At 34.1% G+C, this 21,962-nt stretch overlaps 2 protein-coding genes across 2 annotated transcripts in view; one reads left to right on the forward strand and one right to left on the reverse strand.

The window, feature by feature from the left end:
• Positions 1 to 21,962, forward strand: part of LOC118203765 (uncharacterized) — a 392,790-nt gene that overhangs the window by 279,129 nt on the left and 91,699 nt on the right. The gene's annotated exons all lie outside the window — the stretch shown is intronic.
• LOC118200604 (uncharacterized) lies at positions 3,181 to 20,029 on the reverse strand. The gene is made up of 2 exons (XM_035372568.2): positions 19,873 to 20,029; positions 3,181 to 4,662 (listed from the first exon to the last, which is right to left on the reverse strand). The coding sequence occupies exons 1-2, from the start codon at positions 19,894 to 19,896 to the stop codon at positions 3,736 to 3,738; spliced, it is 951 nt and encodes a 316-aa protein (XP_035228459.1). The 5' UTR covers positions 19,897 to 20,029; the 3' UTR covers positions 3,181 to 3,735.

Here is a 21,962-nt window from a genome sequence, read left to right on the forward strand (position 1 = left end):
AAGTCCACAAGAGCGATGTAGGGTCTATATGGTGGGTGTGGCAAAAGATCCCATTCGAGTCCGTACACATGGAACATTACCTTTTTGCGCCGGAACTCACTTCGACATTTTTCCTCGACAGAAGCGGCAACACGGACTAGCACCTTACCTTGAGGGTTTTACCTTTTTCCAAATATCCTTGTGGACAATACCACGGAAATCCCACCAGATTAAAACACCTGAACTTTTTGTTAGTCAAATTGCACTTTGCGACACTACCGACTGGCCCACCAGGCGCAGACCAACCCCCTTTTCGGCCTGTGTTGTTGAAGTAAATCCAATTTCCACCACAAATGACGATCCGGTCAAGAATTTTGCGCTTGCTTTGATATTCGAGCAGATTAGTGCAAGCCCGAACACGGCTGTCCTTATCTGCTTAAGTCAGCTCATGCGGTACAGAACGATTGAACTTCTACGTCAAGTTTATGCCAAGTTATTACGCAGGCGGGCCTCATCAACATCAGTGTGCCGGCCAAAGCGCTCTGCTTCTTGAATGTCATAGTCCTTGTTTTCGGACTTTCGGTGCCAAACCTCCGCAGTGTCATTTGACACAACATTAGTACCTAAAGGTGTATGGATGATTTGGTGACATTCTGTAGCTGACATTTTGCAACAGAACTGGAAGTAAATGATGGTTCTAGTCTGGTAGTGTGATAGTTCCATTTCAGACACCTTGTACTTAATGGTAACGATTTTTGTTACAAATTTCACAACACACCATTCTAAAACAAGTCTCTTTCTTTCAAATGCCAAAATTTGTTTGACAAAATATGATTAAACACGGCAATGCGAACTGTTAGCGCAGACGATATTTGCGGTGGCGGGAAACTTTCGTAATAAACATGAATCCCCTTCAGAAAATTTAAGAAAATTATTTATATTAAAATTGTGTAAAAGCATGCTTGCTGTATATCGCTCACGGCAACCATGCACAAGATTAATAATCCTGTTATCACTGAAATCTAATAATAAAAACCTCTGCTGGAACTCAATTTATCTTTCCAAAATTTTACCTTAAGGTAGTGCCTACATACGAAACACTTTTCTTGAAATACATGAAAGTTGAATGAAACACACGTTTTTGAGTAAGATGCGATATAAAACTATGAATTTAAATGGGATTTTACAGAAATTTTCATTAATTTTTAAAATATAGGTAATATTTTAGTGAACATTTTAGTGAAAATTTTCATTTACGCCACATCTCCTAAAATGGATTTCAATGAATTATATCTCAGTAATTTTTACGCAGTATATAAATAGCATACTTACCTGTGTTCTGTAGAAAAGTATTTGCAGTGCTTATAATATTTATTAAAATATTCCAAACTTGGTACAAAAGCTAAAATTAAAGCAAAAATAAATCCTCTTTTCTTTAAAAAACAAAAACAAAAACAAAAACTCTCAGTAAAATCAATAAATAAAGGCAGAGAGATTAGGTTTTGCTATAGAACATAGCTAAAAATGAATAAAACATTTTGACAAAATATCATTTCAATATTATGAATACATTTTGAGAGATGAAAGTAACCGAAAACAAAATTAACGAAAAACCGTTTCTCAGAAAATGCATTTAAAGATTTTACACTGCTGGACATTAAAATTGCAGCGTCAGGAAGGAATGATCTGACTAAAGTCAAAATCACATGAAAGGAAGAAGTTGTTTGGGATATGTAAATGATTAATATTTCAACGCATTTAGACGACGCAGGAGAGAGAAACAGCATCTGAAGCGCTGCATAAAAGGATCGTTGCCTATTGAGAGTATAGATCATCATCTCATCTTTTTTTTTTTTTTATCGCTCGTCGCACTGCTCAACATCCAGCCACTGTCATTCGAATATGGTAAAGTCGCTGAACACTGGTAGTTCGGTCCGAGGTTTGAATCCCGTGAACGGGCTGGCTGCATGGGCGTTTTCGTGGTTTTCCCCATGTGTAACGTGTATACGAGCCAGCTTCCCTTAGAAGGTCCTCCACGAAGGCATCCCTACCTTTAGGCAGATAGCCTGTGTATAATCACATACACATACACACCCTTGAGAATGCAGCATAGAGAGGGATGGCCTTTCTGGTGCCCCCAGCGACAAAGCTGGATACAGGAGTTGCACAAGGTCATCTTTTCAGACGAGCCCCGGTTCTGCCTGCAGTATTCTAATGGCCGTGTACGTGTCTGGAGGCTCCGAGGAGACTGCACTTCGCCTGCTTGCATTCGTTATAGGCATAGGAGCCTGTACTTGGTGTGATGGCTTGGGCAACCATTGGGTACATGACACTCACATCTCTAGTTCGGAGCGATCGTAATTTGAACGCAGAGCGGTACATCCTATCTTCCAGTCCTGCCAAACGCCACCTTCCAACAAGATAACGCAAGACTACATGTTGCACGTCGTATTCTCACCTTCCTCGATACACAGGACAGGAGGCACAACCCCATCGCCATTGACAAAAATGGTATAGTCCCCATGCACAACCTCTCTATCGTACTGCCCCTTCCACAGGGGACCTGAGCGCCCTTTTCGGGCATTTATTGAAGAGAATTAAACAATTACATGATATGCATCATTAGGTTGGTACACAGTTATTTTACACATAGGATATAGTACTAATATTCTGGTACAGATAATGCACAATGCATTAAGTTATATTATTCATTACAGTGCTTCAACACATAGGACAAAGCACTAACATACTTCGTACAATGAAGTAGAAATAACATACACTAATTATAAAATCAGATTCTGCTTAAGGAATTCATTGTAATTTTCCAATTGAACACAAAATTATGCATAATTTTAATTTCCGTTTAATTTTAATGACACTATTTGCAGTTTCCATACGGGCATCTTATTTAATTTAAAACAGTAAGTAGTGCTTTAGAAGAGTTTATCGTCTTAAAACATGATAATTCAAAATGCGTGTAATATAGCTGTCTGTTATGACGTCTGCTGAGTCGCCATTCATGGGAGTTTCTTCCAAGAAGTTAGAAAAAGATCTAACATACTGCTCTAGTTTGAGGAAACTTTCCATAAAGAAATTTACACAGTAATCAAATTAATATATTAATTACCTGCACAAATGAAAACGCAAAAGTATGAAGTCTTTGCTCCAGTCTGTCCAGAATGTGAAATAAAACACCAAAAACTTAATTATTATTTTTATTATAATTTGTGCTATTTCTGTAGCACATAAAATATAACTGACACCTTGCACATTCAACATCTAACACATTTTATTCAATTATGAATATACAGGAACACAGTTGTAAAAAGATTGGCTTTATCCTTCGTTGAAAACTTAACTATAGCTGGAGAACGAAGGCCACAGACGTTTTATTCCTAAACGAGGAAGCTGGAAAAAAGCTGAGAGTGTAACATTGCAATACGATTCTCAGTCACTATCATCAGTATGAAACTATATTAGACATGTTACCAATATTTATCAAGAGTTTAAATAACTTAAAACTTTTGCCATTTTTATGAGTTTATGCTAAAAGAATTAAATGGATTTACCACTCTCTCGATATTCCATTATTTCAGAAGTTAGTATATTTTGTTACTGATGAACAGTGAAAAGAAATTGTCTTGAGCTACGCAGGGAAAGAAAAGAATAACGAAGAAATATTAAATTTCTGAAAATCTCTCTTAAATAGTCAAGTTTTCATTCAGCAGTTCCTCTTTAATGCGTCCAATTGCTTGATTAGTGAGGCCGGTATCCAAAGTAAGGCTCTTTCCTGCCTTCGTACTCAAAAGGTTTATCGTCTTTGGGTGGGCACAGATGCTCGGGCAGTTTGCAATGATCCCTGCCCAACGCTCTGATGTAACCGTAACCTTTCTCAAACACTTTACCAGGTTCTTTGCTACCGTAAGTGATACCATGACCGTACGTAAGATATCGCCATGGCCCTTTACCATATTTGTCTGTAGGATCTTGAATAACACGTTTTTCATACATGGTAAAATATTGGGGCAGTTTAGGATCATAGGGTTGTGCTGGAGAATGTGGCTGCTGAGGCTGAATAACCTGAGTATGTTTGGGCTCTTCAACTGGAATATATTTAGGCTTATCAGGATGCACGTATTGTCTCTCTATAGGTTGCACATACTTTGGTTCTGCAGTCTGAATAGACTGTAACTCTTGAGGTCCTTGATGTGCAGCTACAGGAGCCCTTTGATAATGAGAAATCTCAGATGGTTCATACTCATGTTGACCTTGATTATGATACAGAGTTGCTTGTGGCTGCTCTATTTGGATGTAAACGTCCTTTGGTGGTTGGCTGTAAGAAATCCGCTGATGATCAGCATGAGGCACTTGCGGTTTTTGAATGGATGTTATTTGTTGAGGCGGCTGATTATAAAGTGGTTGATTGGGCTGAGGATAAGGTGAACCAGGGGCTGGTTTTGAATCAACTTGGTAATGCGTAGGCTCAGTGTTTTTGTACTGAGGTTCTATAGACTGGTACTGTGGTTCATATGGTTTAGTATATACATCGTAAAGCTTGTATCCTCTTGGCTCAGGATGAGGATGGTATTCTCGATTTTCTGAATTTTCAACTTCTTGAGAGAGATAACGGGGTTCATACTTAGGTTCGGCGAGAGAAATGGACACAACAGAAGTCACGACTACCTGCAAAATAAGAGACATTTGCAATGTATAAAATATTATTAATCTGTTTCAATTGTACGAATTAAATACATATAATTGGAATAAAAATATTACTTCTAATTTATGTGTATTTATGCAATTTTATTGGTTCAGTAAATTTTTAAATCATATTTCATGACTACGAGGTGCGACACACACACACACAAAAGAGACTAAGTGTGTGGCTTGGAAACAGAGTGGAGTTGACAACAACTGTTTGGGTGACGTCATGCCACACACCTTCTCTATTCATGCGGCTAGTTTCGACTTAACCGACCATGCCAGTGGGAAACTGCGTCATTGAGTGAACACATGCAATTGCATTCTCCGGAAAAAAATGTCTAATGTAAAAACGGAACAGCGAATCAACATCAAGTTTCTTGTGAAACTTAAGAAATCAGCCACGGAGGAAACATTTCAAATATTAACCGACGCTAATGGAGATGAGTTGTATCATGCACGTGTGTTTGAATGGCATAAGAGGTTTTCAGGGGGAAGGGACAGAGTGTAAGATGATGAACGTGTTGGGCGCCCATTAAATGGGATCCCAGTGGACAGATTGTTTATCAACACTACTACATTGAAGTACTAAAAAGACTTCGTGAAAAAAATAGGAAAAAAAAAGGGCCACAGTTGTGGACTGATGGATGGCTGTAGCACCAGGAAAATGCACCCGCTCACACGGCCCTACCTGTCAAGCAGCTTCTGACCAGCAAAATCATTAATGTGATGGGGCATCCTTATTCACCTGATTTGGCTCCATGCGACGTTTTTATTTCCTAAAGTTAAATCTTACTTAAAGGGAACCCATTTTACCTCAGCTGAAGAGGTTCAGGCAAAAATGGAGAATCTCGTGAAGGGCTACGGAGAAATGATTCTGTAGGTGCAATGATTTATTGGATCAGTCCTTTTTGTGTGTCTCACACCTTGAATATGTGTATAAAGAGGCTGTTCGCACATTTTTTTAACGATTTTGGTAAGCGGTAATTAATAAAAGATCGTTTGCTGCAAAGAAGTAATTGCAATTGTACTATGTTTTTAAAAGTCAAAATTATCGTCTGTGGCTTGAAAGTTTTTATTCAAAATGGCGAATTCATTTTATTCAAAATGGCGAATTCAACAAAACAGTGGTTCGAAGGCTACATGTACGATCTTTCCGAAGAGAAATATGCATACTCCGTTATCCAAAAACGATGTGAGAGTCATAGTTTTGTGATATCTAAAGCATCGATAGGTAATATCGTCAACAAGAAAGGAAAAAAAAACGTCAAATTGGAGCCTCAAGTGGGACAAAAATTTCAAACAAGTATCCAAGGAAAAAATGGACATCTTCGACTATTGCAAAGGTACGTTGTTTAATATTAAAAAAAAAAAAACCCTAGTCAAAGGACAGTTGCAAAATCATTAAAATGCTCTGTGTCCACTGTAAACAAAATGATAAACGTTAAAAATTTAAAACTTATGAAAGTGGAAAAACGCAATGTGCATCGTCTTCTTCCAAAGCATATCGCTCAACGCAGGACACGCTCCAGAATTCTATATGAGAAACACTTATCCAAAGAAAAATAAGAAAAATGGAAAACAATTGTCACAATAGATGAAGCATGGGTGTATTTAACTTATTGTAACAATAAAGAGCCATTTATTATCATAAAAGGGGAGAAAAAATTTAAGTACATGGTTCAAAGAATCGAAAGAAAGTTTTTCTAAGGGTATCATGATTGTTGCTGGTTTTTCTCATAATGGCAAGTGAAAAATAAAGAGAGTGCAAAAAATGTCAAGATTAACTCCAAATACTATCAGGAACATATTTTATCGCCCATTTTTCTGAATGAAATACCATCGCTTTACCCACAGTGCCATCCATCTGTGAGACTCCATCAGGACAAAGCTAGCAGTCACACATCAAAATGCACTGTAAATTTCCTAAAAGAAATGGAACAAAAAACTGGTATCAAAGCCTACCCTTCACTGATATCCCTACTAAATCTCCCGATCTGTCACCTATGGATTTTTGTGCTTTCGGACTTTTAAAAACTGCATTATCCAAACGTTGTCCCAAACCCCTAACAGGACTCTGCAAAGCCGTTCGAGAGGAATGGGATAGAATACCTCTTCTGCCACTTCAAAAGGCATTATTATCCTGGAAATTGCGGTGTCGAAAGATAGTTCAGAATAAGGGATGTCAAACAGAACATTTAAAACACATGAAGTTCATGTAATTTAGTTTTGTGAATACAATATACATCGTCTAAAAAATGTGTGAACAGCCTCTTTCAAAACTACTAATAGACGGAAAGCTACTACAATATGACTAAAGATTGCTGTCTTTTTAATATTTTCCAAGTGCTAGTTACTGTAGATTGCTACTGTGGATTAAGTGGATATCATTTTCTTTAAAGACATCAAATTCAGCTATCAAACTTAATAAAATGATAATGCTGCAGATGTATTTCTCCATGTCGAAGAGAATACCGGAATGGCTATATGGGTAATCATAGATGAGATAAAACTAAGTTCGTCAATGGCACCAGAACTTCAGCATCCATTGTGAAATTATTAACCAACAAACGAATCAATCACAATAATTATAAATTTACGGATTTCCATCCGAAACACCCAGAGTAAGAAATTCGTATCCTACCACTACTAAAGTGCATAGCGAGATAGTGAATAAGTTCTTACAGCGCACAAAATTGTGATTCAAATGCATCAACATTTTGTTCTACAGAAAGTGAAAGCTTTTAAGTTGTACTTTTCGAATTTTGAAAATTTGTAAAGGTCTTAAATTCTCTTTCTGATAAATTATTTTGGAATTCTAAATGTTCGAAATGTTTGGAATTTTAAATGCTCTAAATGTTTGGAATTTTAAGATTTTAAGACTGGAAAATTCTCACTCAGGATAAATATTAGTATGTTTCTGAAATTATTAACCAAAACATTAATCATTCAGAACAATTATTAACTGAATAAATGTGATAATTTACTGAAACTTCTGAAAGCCTGTAACACATAAGCTAGCTTCGAATATCTAAAACTGACTTATTAATCAATACGAGATTCTTTATTAGCAAAATATTAAAAATCCCATTTTGGAAATGAATTCGCGAAAATTCAATTTTCTAAATGTAGTTAGTAACTTATTTCATATATGAAGAGGTACATTTGACTAAATTATCTTAAATAATTTTGTAAGTGGAAATTTCTTTAAACTAGAAAAAGAAGCTATTATGTTAAATTATACAGCTATAGAAAATCTAATGAATTCACGTACGAATTAAAAAATTTCATTTTTTCCTTATCCGTACACAAAATGACTGTATTGTCTTTTTTCTAGTATTCCTTCAGTATTAAGAATTGCACTGCGTAAACTTACCACGAAAATTTAAACTGAAGCCTTCAAATGGTATTTTTAATGTATATTCTTCCATAAAGCAAATGCTTATTAAGAGATAATAAGGCTTTTCTTCCATTTAAATAGTACAAATGTATATAAACTAAACTAGAATTCTATAGCTAGCTACAGCCAAACAGATTTGAAAAAGCATGTATTTTACATAATGACCTCTTTTAATAATAAAATGTATGCTTGAAAACGGCAAAAAAGTAAGGAAAATCTGCAAAATTCTCGATTTTTTATTTAAAAAATGAAATTTATCGCAGATATGAAAACTAAGAAATTCTTTACAGATAACCACGTTTGGTCCCACTTTGTTAAATGCATTCCTCTCAAACTGACCATAAAAATTTTAATAAGATTTCCATTAACTATACTCTCTTTAATACTCATCTATAATCTTTAATCTTGAATCTCCAAATTAAACAAAATTTTCTAAATTTCGTTAATGCTTTAATTCCTTTTTCATTTTTGCAAGCCTTTTTAGACCAAAGGGGCAATTTATTCAGAAGGATTATTAATTTCGTTTAGGCAGTTTGCGTTGATTCACTAAGCGGCGAATCACTCTTTAAATTCTTGCCACCCAATATTAGAGCCCTGCATTATATTTAAAGAAATTAAATAACGAAGAATCTGCATAAATGTATGTATGTTTCTCGCATTGTGATGAAACAACGGTACCTAGAGCCATCCAGTTCTGAATAACGTACGTCTCCACCCGAATATGAGCATCTCGAAGCCCAAATTTGGAACTTCTTTTATTATCTATTTCATATTTTGTAAAGCATTTGAGTTTTTGATTAAGAAACTCAACGAACTGTACCCCCCCCCAAAAAAAAAGCATTTTTATCTCCAGCGCGCGAGGCGGAAATTCTAAAGATATGATCATTTTAAAATTATTTTGCGATATTGCTGTTGAACTGAATTTTATGGTTTAAGTGCGAAAAACACGATATTTAATCAATAAAGGTAACACGGAAAACGTTAAAAAAGCGCCCTTGAGCGCGTAATTTAAAATCTGAAATCTTTCAGATTTTCTTTTCTTGCAAATTATATTCATTTAAGTATCTTTGTTATTGAGAGATGGCATTGTGATTGTTAATTCCTTGTTTTATACACGAAAAATTGAACAGAATATTTTTCTGCCTTGATCTATCAGTCTCAAAAAATTTCACAGTCTTTCTAAAACTAATACCACACCAATAAAAACTTTAGTTTTACAATTCTACTTGATTCTCTCTATCAAATTTGTTTGGGCTTCCTTTTACAGATTTGTTTCTTTTTTGCAAATCATTTTATATTGTGCTCAATTTATAAATTTTCCAAAACAATGTTTTTTTTAATAGTCGCAGTGTTTGGCAAGCTTTAGCATCTTATAAAAGTTTAATGCGTAATACTAAAGATATTAAAAATGTGTTTGTGTCGATGTTGGAAAAGACTGATGTAAAAATGTTCGAGCATTCTGGCAAAGATGGTAACAAAATCACAGACTCGTTTGCGAAATCTGAAATTCTTTCGAACGATCTCCCTTTTTTATAGAGAATTATGAGAAATTTTATTAACATAGAATTTAAAGATAGTTGGCATGAAGAATGGGATCACATAGATACATGAAGAAGAGTAACTATGTTTATACAAGCTTCGAAATGTCGTCTGTAATCAGATTATTGTATGGCTCAGGTTGTAATAGGACAGAGGGGTTTTCCAAATATGTCCATCACTTCTTTACAGCGAATGTGTGAAGTAAATGTGCAACATTAAATGAAAGGCAGCTAATAATATATTTCGAAATAAGAAAATAATTCTTCAACGGGGTGTCATCTAATTGTAATATATTATTACCTAGGACATCAAAATCTATGTGTGTGCAAAGATTAACAGAGCTGATTATTAAAGCAGATGTAGCTATTACATACATGTAATGTTGAAGAGTAATAACTACTAAACTTGTTTTGACATACAAAGAGTATTGATTATAGTGTAGTGTTATGCATGGTGTGGTTTGGTTTATTGAGATTACGGCAAAGCACACTACGGCGGCTGCAGAAGCATTAGGTTATTTCGAAGCAGAAGACATGGAAAATGAGCAATGCTCTCGCCGGGACTCGAACCTCGGACCTCTCGTATACGCGCCGAGTGTGCAGGCCATTACACCACGAAGGCATGCTAAGAAGGCGGGAGAAATACCTTATATACTTCCCCTTTTAAAGGGCGACTGGTGATTAGGGGATCCATTCGCCAAATCCTGGTGCTGGAGAATCATCATCTACCACCTTTTTTAGTTCAGGCGCCACTATAGAGACATTAGGTTATTTCTAAGCAGGAGACATGAAAAATGAGCAATGCCCTCGCCGGGACTTGAAATCCGGACCTCTCGAATACGCGCCGAGCGTGCTGGTCACTACATTACGAAGGCATGCTAAAAAGGTGGGAGAAATACCTTTTACGGCTGTCTTCCTAAAGTGAGGGATGCCTTCATGGAGGGCGTTCTAAGGGAAATTGGATTGTTTATACGTTACACATGGACAAAACCACGAAAACTCCCAAGTCAGCCCGTTCGTGGGATTCGAACCTTGGAGCGAACTACCAGTGTTCAATGCCTTTACAGCTCGGCCGCTGGTGGGCTATGTATGGTGTAAATTGTTACTTAATCGTAATTTTATGACTACACATTTTACTCTATTTTTGATTGTTAATGCTATGCAATTTTATGATAGTAAGTATGAATATAAATATTGTTATATTTTATGTTGCTCGAGCCAGATTTTTCTTTTTAAAATGATGCTAATGATTTCCTTTTTCCGAACAAAACTTTAGTCTTACTTAATAAACTTTCTTTTCGTAAGACAAGAAAATTAATTGAGTAAGACGCAATTTAACTCCTGGTATGTTAGATTTTAGTGATACAGACTTTAATTTCTTTTTTAACGAATAGATTTTAACTACCTGAAAATATTAAACAAACTGATAAGAATACTTCATCTTTAAACTTTTGCACAGTGAATTAACTTTGTGCAAACTAAGAAAATGTTCCGGTAAATTTATGTTAACTTGAAACATATTTATATAAAGCGTTAACAGAGGTAACATGTTTCTGCGACAATCTAAAAAATTATCAAGCTCATTCAATGAGGAAATAAAAATAATTAAAACAGAACACTAAGTAGCTTTTGGAGAAACATTCGCAATGTACTTTCATGATGATTTTCAAAAGAATTCAATAACAATCATTATTAAAGAAACAGGCTAATCATTTAAACCGTAAATATGCAGACGCCTAAAGCGATTCTTTAAAACCATCATCTGCTACGATATCATCACATTTTCTTCACAGATCATGATTATTATTGTTTGTATAGTCGAAACTGAAAATCTGCTTCATTATGTTTTCTTATCTCGTCGTGACCCTTTCAGAACCTGACACACATAGTTGTCGCCCTGTTATAAGTTCTGTTTCCCCCCCCTTTTTTTTAACTTAATACATCACAGCAATAAACCAACTGAACGAATCTCTAAAAATGAAGCAAAGGGAATTTTTATTTATAAAATTCAGAATTTACAGTAATCAAAGTAATGGCATCGTTAAAAATTATACGTTATGACATAATAAATTAATTAATTGCATTACATCTTATTAAAATACACCCTGTTAAAGGGCTGTTACTTTTCCATTCTGAGAAACGTTTTGAATTTAAAAGTCTATAAATTCAAGAACACCTTTTTCTTATATACTATAAGAAACGAAATTTAACTTAAAAAAATCTGATGTATATATCACATGACTTCCTTGCACGGAATATTAAATTATACGCATTTTTTCCTGCATTTCATTTAACTTATTGAATTGAATAAAATCTACTTTATTAATAGCGCATAAACCACAATACAATAAATGCACTTTGTAAAATTCATTATACTTATTTACCATAGCGACACTCTGGCGCTAGAATCAATTAATAGCGTTACATCTCATTCATTTTATAACTTAGAATGAACAAAAATTATATCATCTGAAGAATTTTCTAATCATTGTCACATGTTCTATTCAAATACTAAAATAAATGTAAAACGATGTACAAAACAAATTAGACAAATAAAAAGGAAACAGTTGTTTTTGCGAAGCCTGGTTTCTTTAGAATGGCAATAAATCCACTAGTCTGCTAAGTTTCAAATGCAAACAAATATGGCTGCTACGGTTAAAAAAAAAAAAAAAAAAGAGAAAAGAAAAATTAGGCTCAACCGCACTCCGAACTTTTAAATCAGAACTCAGACTAGTGGAACTATTAAATTGTTGATAATTCTACAACTACTGCATGCGGATTAACTAAAGCATGAAAATATTATCTGAAAGATAAGAATAACATAATTCAATAATTTTTAAAGCAAAAAATGCACAGTTTACCTACATATAAGACTAAAAGAAACTGTGCTGACCAAGTCGAATAGCAGAGTGGGTACAGATAAATAGATATATTTATATACTTTTGGTGCAGCCGATTTTACCCCAAAACTACATGTGATATCATAATATATACGAAATATATACGATAATATATACGAAATTTCAACGTTCTGAAGCTACTCATTTTAGAGTTATGCGGATACATACGTACAGACGCCACGAAAAAAATCTCTTGTGAATCCATTTTAAATCAGTTTATTAATTCGTTTTCGGGGGAAAAAAAAGAGTCCTTTACTCTGTCCTTATGTACAGATGTCACGCAAAAATGTCGTTAAATTGCGTACGATAGTGGTCAAAATGGATATTTTCGTTGAAATATGATAACCGGAATTCTTCGTGATTACAATATTTCCTTTATTTCGTAAAAAAGGCCCTTCGAATAATTTTTTTTTTCATTTCAAACATCTTGCCTTCCAACAAAAACTGTTTACAGGCAAAATTTGATCTCCTAAATATTATTCGTTTTAAGTAGATAAGATTTATTGAGAGTTGATCTTTTGTACTTGTTTTCAGTGTACAAATTGTTCCATTTCTGTTCACTTTGTTCGTAAAAGCCATAAAAAATGCGAAGTATTTACTGTTCCATTTGAAGCAAAACTGATCTCTAGCTTCGTCTATATTATGTATCTATACAAACGGCAAACTGAATAACTTTCATATGCTAAAAACGAATAACTTTTAGGTGGCTGGAATCTGTTTGCAAACACCTTTCTTTGAAATTAAGGTATTTAAAATAATAAAATGAGCTCGAAGGTTTTTCACTCTTATTTCTCTTACTGTAGCACAGCGTGATTGGTATAAAATCGTTGAATTCGGGGGGGGGGGTATTTGAAGGATTTCAAATTTTAATTACGACCAAAGAGGTGTTTTTTTTTTTCTTACGTTTTGTGTGCTACCTTTATTTATTTAATATCACAGTCTTCGCGCTTAAACCACGAAATTAAATTCAACAGCAATATCACAAAATAATTTAAATGAGCATATCTTTAGAATTTCAAATACACAGTCTAGCATTAGAGATACTTTTTTTTCTCGTAGAGTGTTGTCATTGATCGCTTTGAAATCATTTAGTTTGTTAATCAAAAACTCGTTAAAGTTTTATAAAATGTGAAACAGCCTGCCGAAAAAAGATATAACACGATTGCAAACGATTATTTTCAAAAATTTCAAAAGTAAATCGACGCAAAATGCCAAAACAAAATTAATATCCCTTTCCGGGGAAATTGCCAATTTTGGCTAATTATAAATTCAAACTGTTGTAAACTTTGATTTTAAAACGATGCAATAAATGACGGATCACCGTACATGTAGTTTATTTTTCCATTACCGTTATTAAAAAATATTGATAACAATTTAGTAAAAAGTGTGTGTGTGTGTGTGTGATTTTGGCAAAGCATCGAGGGCTATCTGCCTAAGAGGAGGGATGCCTTCTTGGAGGACTTTCTAAGGGAAACTGGCTCGTATATACGTTACACATGGGGAAAACCACGAAAACGCCCATGCAGCCAGCCCTTTCGCGGGATTCGAACCTCGGACCGAACTACCAGTGTTCAGCGATTTTACCGCTCGGCCGCTGGTGGGCCAATTTATTAAAAAGAAAAACTTAATTTTAAGTAGAATGTAAAGTCAAGAAAATAATTCATTTTTAGACGGCAAGAATGTACCTCAAAGCTGCCATTTGAAGAGATTTACCAAGAGAACAAATACACAAATGAAATCAATTTTTGCAATAAAATAAGCATATACAGTTGCTACGTTAATTGTCAGGCTTTTCGCGGTTGCTCTCCTTTCGAATGCTACGATTTTGCTAATTATATTTCAGAAATATACACCGATATTATAGGTCGGTAACAGTATGGGTAAACATTTTAGAACCGCAATTAAAATCCAAACCTTTTCATTGAGAAAATTGTTCGCTATACAATGCTTGGCACAGTAACCCAATTAAGGTTTGTTAACAAAGTTTAGAAATGGTCAACTACAGTCAAGCTCCATTTATAAGAAAACAAAAATGAAAATCAATAAATCCATGAATCATCGAGGGAAAAATGCTTAAAAGCGATTAAAAATTTATTAATAATGGGCAGTGAAGCTGATATTGGACATTTTCAGATAAATAAATAAATAAAGCAACTATTTAAAGGATTAAAAAAGAGCGACTTAACCTTCGTATGACTACAAAGTGTATTTTTATCTTTGATCTCTTCTGTGGAGCATAAAAAAATATCATTCGGAATTGGGTTCCGAAACTTTCCCCCAGGGTGGAAAACTTTCATCCTAAACATGCTAATCTTTCTTTAGTATTTGTTTTACACATTTCTTAGAAATATTAATCCACAGGAATATCTAAGCTAGGGTTACATATGCTAGTTTTTTTTATATGCACTCATTTCTTGACCGAATTAAGATGTTCAGATTAGTAACAAATATGTACATTGAAAGATTACAAGCGACTAAGTACATGTAAAAATCAGACTTTTGTTCGTGAATAGTTTTGGCGCCTTCCATATTTTCTGATAAAAATGTCGTGTTTCTCGGGGGTTTCTCGGTAAACTCGGGGGCTCAAAAACGGGGACGGTGCTGCTAGGTTACTGCAGTGTAACTGCAAATCTATTGGTGACGTAGTTTCGTTGACGCACCGTAACGGTCTTCAGATTTTGTTCTCAAGTTAATCAAAGTTGAATTTTTGGCTTGGTATTAAAATGCTTAATGATTTAATCATCTTGGAAGAATAATTTTTCATTATTTTACTTTTAAAATATATCTGAATTCGCAGAATTACATAAAAAGAAAAACGAGAGATTGAATGCTCCATAAGTACCAAATTTAGAATTCTGCTTAATATCTGAAGCGATTTCTAAAAGCAGGAACTTAAAGAAGACTTGTATTAAAGTCAAATTCCACAAACTCGACAACAACAAATCGAAATCGCAGCCGTATATTTGTGTACTTAAAAGAAAACACTTAAAATAGGAAAGTTTAAATAAGTATTAAAGTCAAACTTGACAATATTCTATGTCCTTGCAAATAGAAATCGCAGCTGATAAAGATAAAAATCTTGCATATAAGGTTCGGTGTAACATTAATCAATTTTCTGCGGTTGATTCTTGTCACTTTTTTCAACATAAAAGAACTTTTCCAGGCTCTCTAAAAAAATTCAACTTTCTTTCAGAGACTTTTCTTTCATGTTGAGTTAGTTCTGTGGTCTTTGGAGCGGAAAGCAACAGGTTTTCATTTTCTGTTTTGAGTATAGAAATTACAATAGCATTTCTGTGAAAAAAAAAAAAAAAAAAAAAAAAAAAAAAAGGGGTTCAAATTTCCGTCATACTTCAAATATGGATTAACAATGTACTGATTAGAGTAAACTGTTGCTAAATAACTGTTTACCTTTAAATCCATGTTTGGATTATGTCAGAACTAATTTACACCGACTTACACTTTTCATCAAGGATTTCAGCGCATCCTTTTTGAGGATACATCTTTTTACGACCAATATCGCGTTTTACCGTGGCTAGAAGACTGCACGGTGGTGGTCTGTTTGCACGACGGCCTGTACGGTGTGTACCTATAACGCCTGCCCATCGGAGAAGGCGTTCTCTGGGGTGCCGGGAACACCGGAATTGGAGAGGCAATGAATGGGGACGAGTACTCTTTACAGATGAGAGCAGATTCAGTCTGAGTAGCGATTCTCATCGCATACTCATCTGGAGAGAGCGGGGAAGCCGCAATCATCCTTCGAACATCATTGAAAGGGACAGGTATGGAGGTGGCGGTGTTCTCGTTTGGAGAGGCATCATGCTTGGTAGTCGTACAGACCTTCACATCTTCGACGCAGGTTCAGTCAACGGGACCCGTTATTGTAGCGAGATTCTTCTTCCATATGTGCGTCTTTTTAGAGGCGCTATGTTACCGCAGTTCCTTTTCATGGACGACAATGCACCATGTTATCGCACAATAGCTGCCGAACAGCTCTTAGACAGTGAGGATATTGAACGTATGGATTGGTCGGCACGATCTCCGGATCTCAATCCCATCGAGCATGTATGGGATTTTCTAGGCCGACGCTTAGCAGCTCATACCTTACAACTAGTAACGATTCCGGAGCTTCGATTGGCGCTGCAAAACGAATGGGCAGCAATGCCTCAACAACTCATTGACACCCTCATTGTCAGCACGGGCAGACGCTGTGAAACCTGCCTAGTAGTCAGGGGAGATCATATCCCCTATTAAAGACCGGATGTTTCTTGCTGGACACCCATCACAGGGATGTTTCCGCCTTCAGTCGCATTGCGCGCCATGCTACTTTTTCAATAAAGCTTCTTTTTATCCCTCTGATTTCTCTTTTAGTAAGTGTTGCTTACATTACTCATGTCCTTACGTATTGGGGATTTTACGGTATTTAATGTGTTGATTTGGAAAGCTTTTGTACAAAGTTATATTGAAAAAACCGTCTTGTCCTTAATTTTTGCACACCAGTGTAGATTTAATTCAATCCAATAAGTTTAAACGAAATGCAATAAAAAATGCGTATAATTTAATATTCCGTACAAGGAAGTCATGTAGTGTATACATCAGATTTTTTTTATGTTAAATTCACCACACAACAGTGCTGTAAGACGTGTAATCTCATAGCAACAAAAATCATTTCGGTACTGCTATCAAAACGTAAACAAACGATATGGAGATGTATCATCGAGTCCAAGCAAAGTCAAGGCGCTCCTAATTGTTGGTGTATTGAGAATACGGCAAAGCACACTAGGGCTATCTGCCTAAGGGGAGGGATGCCTTTCGTGGAGGACTTTCTAAGGGAAACTGACTCGTATACACGTTACACATGGGGAAAACCACGAAAACGCCCATGCAGCCAGCCCGTTCGCGGGATTCGAACCTCGGACCGAACTACCAGTATTCAGCGATTTTACCGCTCGGCCGCTGGTGGGCGCTCGTAATTGTAGAAGAAATGATGTCATCGGAAGCCCAATCCAATCACGAGGAGGGATTTTCCCCATGTGCGTGGCGCGATAATGCTTATATGCTTTCCGAGCAGTATACATAATGTATTTCTGAACTACCTTCAAAAACTTAAAATAGATACTGAATAAGAAAATGACAAATTTGGCAGATATAAACAGCAATATTTAGAAACAAATTTTGTTGTTTTCAAATATTGTTATATGTTAATGTTTTGAACTTAAACACGAGTGTAAAATATATTAAAACTTTAATTAACGTCAATAATATTCATAAAACCTTACAGACAAATAACTTTAAACTACACTAATTGTCATGTTCCGCATCTTCTTTTACGTTTTCAATTAAGTTTGATCTGTTATAATTAAAGTTAAATGAAACTGCATAAAGTATTTCGGTGGTGTGGTGTGGTGTATTTAATTACGGCAAAGCACACTAGGGCTATCTGCCAAAGGGGAGGGATGCCTTTCGTGGAGGACTTTCTAAGGGAAACTGGCTCGTATACACGTTACACATGGGGAAAACCACAAAAACACCCATGCAGCCAGCCCGTTCGCAGGATTCGAACCTCGGACCGAACTACCAGTGTTCAGCGACTTTACCGCTCGGCCGCTGGTGGGCCTTAAAGTATTTCGGAGCGATCTTCAAAAACTTAAAATAGACACTAGATTATAAAAAGCAAATTTAGCAATTATAAATCTAAAAACTTAATTCAGGTCAATAATAATCATAAAAATTCAAAAAAATTACAAATGCAGATGCTTCAAATTGGGAAATGTGTCACGTATCAATATGTCTTCTTTGTTTCCATGTACAATTAAATTCGATAAATTGAACATTAAAGTTAAATGAAGCCGAAGCTTAAAATAGACAATAAATGAACAAATGCGTTAAATATACGTAAAAAAGTGTATATTTGAAAGTAAAATCAAATCATGTAAAAGCTGAAAACAAATTTAATTAATATCAATATTAAATTATATCAATATAAAGCGAGAAAAATAAGAAAAAAAAATCTGATAGGATTCAGATTTTAAATGGTCGCTGAAAAGGGGATGTTTTAAAGTTTAACATAGTTTTCGGTGCAGATTAAGAACAGAGATGGTCCAGGAAGTACTGCGAAATATTTTATAGCATGCTAAATGAATATACATTTAGTATGAAATAGGAACGTTATATATCTTTCTCATATTGAAAAGTGAAAAATATATAGCATATTTCTTTTGAAATATTTAATGTTCTTAATTATACATATCTCGAATTAAATGCATTTTAATGTAAGTGCGTGAGATTAAAAACTAAAAAAAAAAAAAAAAAATATTCTTAAGAACTGCGTCTATCGTTTTTAAATAGCTTGGTTTATTTATCGATTACCGAAAGATTCCATTTGAAAAAGAAATAACTTACATTTTGCGGAATGGCAACACGCTCGAATGAAAACTAAATTAGCTCAAAATCGTATTTCGAGATTAACTCCAGTAGGTTCAGACTATAAAAAATCAAAAACGTTTAATAAACACACGAATCAAACTATATATGTTTCACACTTCACTTCTTGTTCCTTCATTTAAATTTAAACTCGATGTATTACTTGAAAATGTTTGAGAAGAACTGTAGTGTTTCAAAAGTCATTACGGTAAAATAAAGTTTAAACGTTAGCATCTAAAAATTCAAAAATTAATAATAATTAAAGAAAATCTGAAAAGTTCGAGATTTTAAATTTCGTCGGAAGGGCTTTTTTTAACATTATTTGTGCTACCTTTATTTATTAAATATCGTGTTCTTAGTACTTAAACTATAAAATTCAGTTCGAAAGCAATATCGCAAAATAATTTTAAATTTAACCCATCTTTAGAATTTTCAATGCACAGTCTCACGCGCTGAAGGTAAAAATGTTATTTTCTGTACAACGTTGCCATGGATCACTTTGAAATACTTAAGTTTGTTAATAAAAAATTCGTTGAAGTTTTTCAATATAAAATCGATAATAAAACAAATTCTAAATTTCACGCCAAATACCAAAGCAAAATTAATAGCCCTTCTGGGCTAATTATTTTTAGAAAATATATGTATTGTATGCCACATGTGTTTCCGTAAGTTTTTAAGTATCTTTCTTCAGGACAGCAAAACACGTTTTAAGTATCTACAATAAGAAGTAATTTATTGCACTCATTTACAACATTATTTAACTTCCGCAGTATAATCATGGGTCATCTGGTTATTGGAATTTTTTAGATTCTTCTCTTTAGAAGTAAAAGCAATTATATCCACATAAAAGGCAATGAAAAGGGCACTCAAGTGATTGTTCACTTAAGTGGTGCATTGAATAAAAAAAAAAATCTTTAAATATGAGAACACTTACCCATATCCCGAGTATTATCTTCATTTTTCTCAGGTTCTCTCGTCCGGTCTGATCGAATGGCTACGAGTGATTTTTCAAAACGGACCAGCCCTAAAAAGCTGACCGCGAAACGTGCGCTTACAAATGGTTCTGCTCTCCTATAAATTGGGGTTGCCGCCATTAGAACAATCATAGTCTTGAAGTGTGTCGCCAATTTTCTTCGCCGCAGTTTCTGCGTTTTGGCAGCGTTCGTTTAATCAGCTTTTAATTGGGGAAGAGTTTGTAGTACGTGCAATAGGTAACAGCTTAAGGTGATAATTTCCGGAAGGCTGAGTTCGGTGAAACACGAAGGATTATTTTTTTAAATACTTTTTATTCATCCACTCAACTTCAAATATGTTTTTTTAAATTTGCAGTTGATGTTAATACAGTTTCTTCACATATTACAAATTTTTAATTAAAAAAATCTTTTTTGCATTTTTAAAATTGTTCTTTGTTGACCTAAGTAGCAAATTACTTAATTTTTTTAAAAAATTTATTTAATTAATTAAATTTCAATCGTTAATAAAATACTTTTTATTCATCCATTCAAGTTCCAATACATTTTTTTAAAGTTGTAGTGGATGACACTTGATGTTAATGCAGTTTTTTCACATATTAAACTCTTTTTTGTATTTTAAAATTTTCTTTGTTGACCTAAGTAGGAATTTACTTTAATTTTTTTTAACTAATTAAGTAATTTTCAATCGTTAATAAAATACTTTTTATTCGTCCACTCAAGTTAAAGTAAATTTTTTTTAACTTCTAGTGGATGGCACTTGATGTTAATACAATTTTTTCACATATTAAAAATTTTAAAATTTTTTAATTTAATAAAAAAAATTTGTATTTTAAAATTTTTCTTTTTTGACCTAAGTAAGAATTGACTTTAAAATCAAATTTTTATATTACTTGTTTACTATTCAATACAAAAGTCTCGTGAAGAGAAAGAACAATCGATAGAAATTTCCGATGATCGAATTCTAACTGAAGATTTCAAAATTAACACCATTATTAACTTTTAGCTGAACGAAAAAAATAGTAAAGGCATTTCAAATAAAGCTAGTAAATTTTTATTCACAATTTGCACAACCTACTTGTGCGAACAAGGATATTCTTCCATGTTATATTTGAAAAATAAATAAAGAATAAAATTAAAAGTGGATCCTAATTTACGGTTAAAACTGAGTGAAATAAAGCCAAACATAAACAAATTCATCTCACTTAAAACACGCCCAGATTTCGCACAAAATTTTAGAATTAAAATATTAAAATAACTTAAATTTTGATAATTAAAATACTAATCCATTTTTAATTTAATATTTTTTATGTGTGCATGTTTAATACAAATAGCCAATACGCTGTGCAAATAGCAAAATATTTTTTTTAATATTCCTATTCAGAAATTGAAAACTATTCATTGTAGAATGTAGTGGTAAGTTTTAAGTTTTTGTTTAGGTTGTACGCGCTAGTCAAAAGGTTGAGAACCGCTGACGTAAACCATTTAATAAGATATACTACAAGTATTTTTTATTTGACAATATTATTTGAATAATTATAACACAAATATTTTATACAACGTGAAATTTTTCATAAAGAAGGAATCTATTCCTTGCAGGTGTGAAATTTTGAACGATGTGGGAAAACAAATTCAACTCTTATCACTCACATCATATGGAAACAAATTCTAAATATTTTTTTTCATATTTCATTGAAGCATTGATCTATAAAATTTGACGCAGTGGCATTTCTTAAATAATAATAAACTAATCTTTCATAAAATAATTTTTCTGATTGTATTTTTCAACATTTTACCTTACGACGTCCTCCCACCAAAGGTCCGGGGGGGTTGAGAGTGCTGATAATTGATAATTCGAGTACGAGCCGGTGTCCAGTTATGAATTCCTCTAATGCATCTCTTCCCGAAAATGTTTATAACGAATTGAATATGGGATTTAAGATAGCATTCAATGCAATTTATGCATTGAATGCACAAGTCGATAAAAAGTTAACAAAATGCATTCTTATCCCAAGAAGTAAAAAAAAAAATTGCTTTCAGCTTCACTTAATGC

The sequence above is a fragment of the Stegodyphus dumicola genome, chromosome 10 (assembly GCF_044657685.1).
Source record: "Stegodyphus dumicola isolate Sdum_Otavi_A_Nest chromosome 10, ASM4465768v1".
In the NCBI taxonomy this organism is placed as follows: domain Eukaryota; kingdom Metazoa; phylum Arthropoda; class Arachnida; order Araneae; family Eresidae; genus Stegodyphus; species Stegodyphus dumicola.